This window comes from Sinocyclocheilus anshuiensis, unplaced genomic scaffold (genome assembly GCF_001515605.1).
Source record: "Sinocyclocheilus anshuiensis isolate Anshui unplaced genomic scaffold, SAMN03320099.WGS_v1.1 scaffold210, whole genome shotgun sequence".
Taxonomy (NCBI): Eukaryota; Metazoa; Chordata; class Actinopteri; order Cypriniformes; family Cyprinidae; genus Sinocyclocheilus; species Sinocyclocheilus anshuiensis.
In genome coordinates this window covers 1769148-1776399 of record NW_015547666.1, presented here as the reverse complement: position 1 = coordinate 1776399, position 7252 = coordinate 1769148, and the positions used below count along the sequence as shown (strand labels likewise).

Genomic DNA, 7252 nt, shown 5'->3' with positions numbered 1-7252 from the left:
CGCATCCTCTTACACAAAACTAAAACAAATCTAGAAAATGTATCTAAAGAGCCAAGTAATGCTTTTGTTATCAATATAAAAAAATGGACCATTGACACTATCTACAATCTAACTTAGGAGTGTCAATGGTCCATTTGAGAGATAGGTGGCGGTAATGCACTTATAAGTCTGCGATCCGCCGTAAAGCAAGAATAAGAAAACGCGTCACGCGCCGGCTGTTGAGAACGCGCTCAGGACAGTTCAGACATTGCGGTGGATCAGAGGTAAAAAACGATATAAATACTGTTCAGTTTCTTGCACAGACTGATCGTTTCGTGTCTTTACACATCAATGTATCATCACGAGCCGCAGGGTTTAATTTGGTTTTGTTTGTGTATGTTTTTTTGACTCTCAAAGCAGTGATTCCCATTCACTTCCATTATATGACTGACAGACTGCAACGGTTTGAGTTAAAAACCTTCGTTTGTGTTCTACTGAAGAAACAAAGTCACCTACATCTTGGGGTAAGCAGATAAACATCACATTTTCATTTTTGGGTGAACTATCCCTTTAAGATATCATGGCAAATTATTTATGTACAGGACACCAAAAAGGCACCCTACAGTCATATTGACCCTCCTCAGTCCTCACCCTCATGTTGTTATATTTTGATGAACGCTCAACACTGAGACATTTCTTTTAAAATATCTTGTTTCACAGAAAAAAAACAATCAGGTTTAGAATGACATGAGGGTGAGTAAACGACAGAATTTTCCTCTTTGGATAAACGATCCCTTTAATAATATACTGTATGATGCAGCATCATCCTGTACACACTGAACTAATCTCTAGATCTTACAGTTTACCAGGAAATGCACACAGCTCTTAAGGGTGGCATCTTCCCCTACTATTACCTTGACTTAACCATGATATATTTTTTTCCCTAAATTAATGCCTGACAAGACAATTACATTTTCAAGTATATAAAGTAGAGCTTCATTATGGCTTCAAAGTGGAAGGAATCAGAAACAATAAAAGACAGAAAGCCACTGAAACAGAAGTGCATGTGTAACTTTAGTGACAGTTTTCAGAAATAAATAATGCTTTCGGTCATTTCTTGACTATGCAATCAACACCACATCATTGACAAATCAATATTATGTGCAAAAAAAGCATATAAATAAAATAAATATTTACAACAATTACAGTAAAAAAAAAAAAAAAAAAACGGAAATTAATTTATAAAGGGTCATGGATAAGGTCGGTCTACAGCTCCCTCTGCAGGTTTGAAAAGGCCTCTACAACTGATTTAAGCATTAGGCATCAAACCAACATATAACTTAACATTCCTTCCCTTATTACCATAACAAATTCATAAATGCACAGTTTTACCATTGCTTCTGAAAATAAGCATATGAGCACGCGTTTCCACTGCTGTAATTCAGGACTTCCTGATGCCGTAAAAAAAAAAAAATGCAGCTGTTTTATATGCACCACCAGTCAAAAGTTTGAAAACACATGACAATTTATACTCCATAAAAACATTTATGTATAATGATGGAAATTAGTTTTGAGCCCATTTAAGCATTTAAGCACCAAACTAACATTTCTGAAATCGGGTGGATAGTGAATCTAGACAAAATGGGGCAACAAAGATAAAACACAAGATTTAATTTACCATTTTTAGGCAGAGTATAATCCCTGTACGATATTGAAAATATTAACCAAGAACATAATCCAAAACTTTTAAGTGGTAGTATACATATGCAATACTAAATCAACTATACATTGTACTGTAAACACTAATATTGAACAACGTCTGATTTAATTTGACCTGGAAAAAAGCCAACATGAATATTTAGTCCAAGATCTGTAGCCCAACAGCAGTTTGAACACGTTTTGTCTTTGTAGCTGCTTACTTATACCAATTTTATTTATTAAAGCAACTATAATGGCACACAACTGAATAAAAAACAAAATTAAAGAAATAGTTGACTCAAGAATGAACAAAATGTCCTCAGCTTCAGGTCATCCAAGATGTAGATGAGTTTGTTTCTTCATCAGATTTGGAGAAATGTAGCATTGCATCACTTGCTCACCAAAGGATCCGCTGCAGTGAATGGGTGCCGAATTTCATATTTTAAACTGTTTGCTCTCCTCTATCGAAAATAACACGTATTCCAGTGAAAAGTCATCTTGTCTGAATCAGGAGAGAAATCTGCACAGATCAAGCACAGTTTACAAGCCAAAACAAATATGCTGGTGGATTTTGATGTAAGAGGACAACACTGGAGGAAGCGTTATTATGGATTATAGACTAATATTTTGGCCTGAAATAACAGTTGAAAGTTAAAATGTCTTAATGAATTTGTTTCTTACAAACATGCAGCTTTTCACCTCACAAGACATTAACTGATGGAGTGGATTACTTGTGGATTATTGTGTTTTTATCAGCTGTTTGGACTCTCATTCTGACGGCACCCATTCACTGCAGAGGATCCATTGGTGAGCAAGTGATGTAATGCTACACTTCTCCAAATCTGATGAAGAAACAAACTCATCTACATCTTGGATGACCTGAAGTTGAGTCAAGAAGTTAAATTGCAGTGTGTATACAAAGACACTTAATAACAGTTCAATTTAATAACGTAAAAGTTATAAATGATTTGGAAATAAAGCTTCGGTTTGGAAATAAAGTCGCCAAGTCATATTTACAGTTATTTCAAAGCCTGTCTAAAAAGGCAGCAATAACCTTTTTTAACAAGAGAAAGTATTTTCATTTTTCCGTACCATTTTAAAAGGTTTATACTTAAGGACTTTTCCAAGTGAAACTAGACCTACCAGTGTTTTTCTGCTTTTTAAATACACTACAGAAAGAATAATGTCCTTCAAGTACACCTACAGTGATCCTCAACTGCAAATACACAAGCACAAAGACCATCAACACATCCATTCTCAATGCCTATTCCTGGACGCACGACACATCAAGTCTGTGGCTTCCTTCGGAAAATAAATGCAATAAAATGACATTATTTGAATAGACAAGTCTATACCACTAAGCTAAATGTGACAACACAATGCTGAAGCTTTTAAAGTTAGTAAGAGTGAATCCATACCAACTAAACTAGGGCTGGGCGATAATATCCAACATCCATTCTGTTGGTGATATAAATGATCGCACTAGTTTTTAAAGCACTTTTTATTTAGTTATTAAATATGTTATTTTAAAGGGGTCATATGATGCCATTTCAAGTTTTCCTTTCTCTTTGGAGTGTAACAAGCCCTTGGTGCATAACGAAGATCTGTAAAGTTGCAAAGACTAAAGTCTCAAATCCAAAGAGATATTCTTTATAAAAGTTAAGAGTCAACCACGGCTACCTAAAACTGCTCGTTCTAACACGCCCCCACATGTCTACGTCACTATGTGGAAATATTAGCATAATGCCGCCCAAATGTGCACGCAAAGAAAGAAGGCGTGGTTTCAGGAACAGCAGTAGTGTTGATGCAGCATGTCAGGGAGACGCTGTGTTTCAGTGCGAAAGCAAAAGCACTTTATTTGGCCTTCCGGAAGTAGATGCAATTAGGAATCATTGGTCAGCTGGCCAATCAGAGCAGACTGCGCTTGTCAAAGGAAGGGGCTTTGTTGAAAACGACGTGTTTGAGAGAGGCGGGGCATAGAGGACCTACAATAATGTACAGTATTTGAAAAATAATGTGTTTTTTGAACATTAAAGCATGTCAACATATTCTGTTACACCAAATACACAAAATAATGATCTTTAAAATAGCATCATATGACCCCTTTAATAGATTCACAATCTTTCCTTTTAAGAATTAAAACAGATATTTGAATAATATTTTTAATTACATTTCAGTAACAACAATGGCATTAAGATGTGGTCACATTCACCGCTGTTGCACAAATTTTCATGAGTGAAATCCAGTCATTTCAACAGGAATCAACAATGCTATCTCATGACCAATTCGTATGTATTTTACGAGGAGGCTAATTCGTACAACCTCACTCGTACGATTTTGTACGATTTGTCTAGACCCCAGTGACGGGCAGGTTAGGCATAGATCAATCGTACAAATTTATATGAATTGTGCAACTCTTAAAATATGTACGATTTAGCGAAAATCGTAAGAATTTGTATGTGGTCCTACGAATTAGCCACCTCATAAAATATGTATGAATTGCCATGAGATCGGGTTGCACGCAGATTTCGCAACAGGTTCAAGTTGGTCACGTGACTGTCACATTAACTGACAAAAAAAGCTATTGACAACGGTCCTTTTTTGCCAAAATTTCACTAATATGACCACACAATCTTAAATTAGAAAGTGAATTAATTCACAACTATAAATTAGCAATTTGTTTTGTTTGTTCATCACTCAAATTTCTCATCAACGTCTTAGTGTGGCGTTTTAGTATGTTGTTTATTACTTTATACTGTTATATTGATGCATATGAAAAAAAATATTAGATATTAACAATCATTAAATATTATCTACATGGCAACAATGCGAATTTAAATCCAGATCAGCAAATATAGAAATTATATTTTCAAAATGAACTCCATTTTGAACCATATTTCATATATAGAAAACTAACTAATTCAGAGTATATACATAAGTATACTTACTAGAGTATAGAGTATACTTACTTGTTAAATATTGCCAAAATACTGCAAAATAGATAACATTGATAATATAATTTCTCTATTTGCACTGTAATGGATTTTTATATCAAATATATACAGTATATATAGCATATTGTACAAAAAGGCTGCAAAATATATCTTTTTTTTTTTTTTAAATCGCCCAACCCTAATCTACATCATCATCATACATATTAAAATATTCACAGTAAATACAACCTGATTTCACACTGATACCTGAATGACCACAGTAGTTAAAAGTATCAAACGTACTGCCAATCTCTCAAGGAATAAGGACGAATTATGTTGGAATGGCAATGAGGCAGAGATCACAATCAAGCCAGTGTTTCAGACGTCTATGGCGACTCCGTGTTTGGTGGAGATCATGTCTCTGGTGCCGGTCAGATACATGAGCACCGAGCACAGGTGAGGCAGAGTGGCTGTGATGGTGACGTACAGCCAGTAAGAGATGGGCGTCGTGTTTCCAAACGGACACACCCAGAGACCGTGCCGAACGCCGTCGCGGATGTGGTGCGATGCCAGCGAGATGAACAGCATCCAGGGCAGGGAGCACCAGGAGTCCTTGAGCCGGCAGGCCCACATGAGGAGGCGGAGAGAGAAGCAGAGTGCTGGGATCAGGGTGGAGCAGTGCAGCGGAGGCCTGTGCGGCAGATTCACAGCAGCCTGCACAAGTACACAAACTTCAGTTAAAACGGCAAGTTTTTAACTTGCACTGATCTATGTGACAATCACTTTCGAGTGAATGTAGCTTTAAGTCACTGATGCCATTGCAGAAATGCATTATTTGCGGTCAGCCATGATCATTTTATCCTAGGGCTGCACGATTAATCGAAATTAAATTAGGCGATTAGGCGCGACGTGTCAGGGAAGCACGGTTCTGTGATCAGTAGTAAATCTCCATCCAAAGGCCAGAGGGCGCTCTCGCATGGAAACTCCAAATATGGTTTATCAGAGTTCATTTTATTATAATTTAATTAGTGCTGTCAAACGATTAATCGCATCCAAAATAAAGTTTTTGTTTACATAGTATATGTTTGTTTATTATGTATATATAAATACACACACATGCATGTATATTTTTAAGAAAAACGTGTTATATTTGTATATTAAATTTATTTATATATAATATAAAATATGTAAGGAAGCGGAGTGGTTGTTACACCTCGGGTGTGCATTATTTTTCAAATAAGTTAACGGCCCGGAGCCAATTATTCCACTTACACTACGGTTGCCACACCTCAAGACATCGATCAGATTATATATTTCAAGGCATCCGTCCAGTTTTTGTACTTAAAATGCTATTGTGAGTAGGATTAGTTTCTTCCGCATCTCATCCAACACCTCCGTTGCTAATTCCAAAACGTCATTTTAGACCTAGTAATGGAGGCTTGAGCCGTTGATAGCACAGTCTGTGTAGAGTATGTGCTTTACGTACATAATAAAACATAATTTTGTGGCAAAACATGGAAATAATCTCTCGTTTTTATCCTATTGCTTACTATATTTATTTGTTTGGCCAGTGTCATTATGGGTTTTGGTTATTTTGCTGTTGTAAGCTGTAAAGACCTTTGAAATAACTGAAATCATTTGGCGAGTGATATTTTCATGTAATGTGGTCAAGAGCTGCCTGGAACTACGTTCGCCGTGCGTTTCCCTGAATATAATTGCACACCTTAGAACGTTGGTCAGCCAATCAGATGCAAGCATTCAACGGCCCCGTAGTATAAATAAATATAAATACATGCATGTAAATATTTTCAAAATATATACTGTATGAGTGTGTATTTATATATACATAATACATATACACACTAGAGTACACACACACACACACACATATATTATGTAAACAAAAACTTTTATTTTGGATGCGATTAATCGCGATTAATCGTTTGACAGCACTAAATTTTATATAAGTATATAATACGTATACAAGTACATAATGCAATGCTAACCGACATAGCCTTTATCACTGCTTAGAATACTATGAAATATGCATATCGGTCGACCACTATATTTGACCGTTTGATTTGAGTAAAACTAGCTTCATATCACATACACAGAACCGTACAGGTATTCACGGCAACCCGTCAAAATAAAAGTCCGGTTTGATTTGAAGACATTGTGCCTATTACTATTTTTCAGTAGAAAGTACATAGCCTACTACAACTACTAAAATGAAACAAACATTTTTTTTTAAGGAATAATCACATTTATTCCATGTTTTAATTGTAATAGTAAATCCCCTTTGTTTGCCAAAAAATTAAGTTTGCTTAATTTTCAATAATTAAAAGATAAATGAAATAATTTTTTATGCCTTCATTTGATAACCAGAAAAAATTAAATACATAACACAGAATTTCTGAGGAAAAAAAATTCATAAGGCTAATTAAGTTGTTTTTATGCATTCAAATAATTAGACATACTAAAATACAGAATTTGGTAACAATAAAAAATATGGTGAGAAAAAATAAAACATTTCATAGGGCCCTAAACATGTAATTTTTGTTAAACTTTGAATAAATTGATGTGAAAATGTATAAGTTTAATGATTTTAATTAATTAGACATGCTTTTTAATTAATAAAATCT

The 7252-nt window shown here is 35.2% G+C and overlaps 1 protein-coding gene across 5 annotated transcripts in view; it reads right to left on the bottom strand.

Moving 5' to 3' along the window:
• Window positions 1–4772: 4772 nt before the first annotated feature.
• LOC107702605 (transmembrane protein C5orf28 homolog) overlaps window positions 4773–7252 on the bottom strand; it is an 11539-nt gene continuing 9059 nt past the window's right edge. For all 5 annotated transcript variants that reach the window (XM_016504981.1, XM_016504978.1, XM_016504979.1 and 2 more), the window contains exon 3: window positions 4773–5324. In XM_016504981.1, coding sequence (XP_016360467.1) covers window positions 4989–5324 — 336 coding nt within the window. In that variant the 3' untranslated portion in view covers window positions 4773–4988. The remainder of the gene's footprint in view (window positions 5325–7252) is intronic.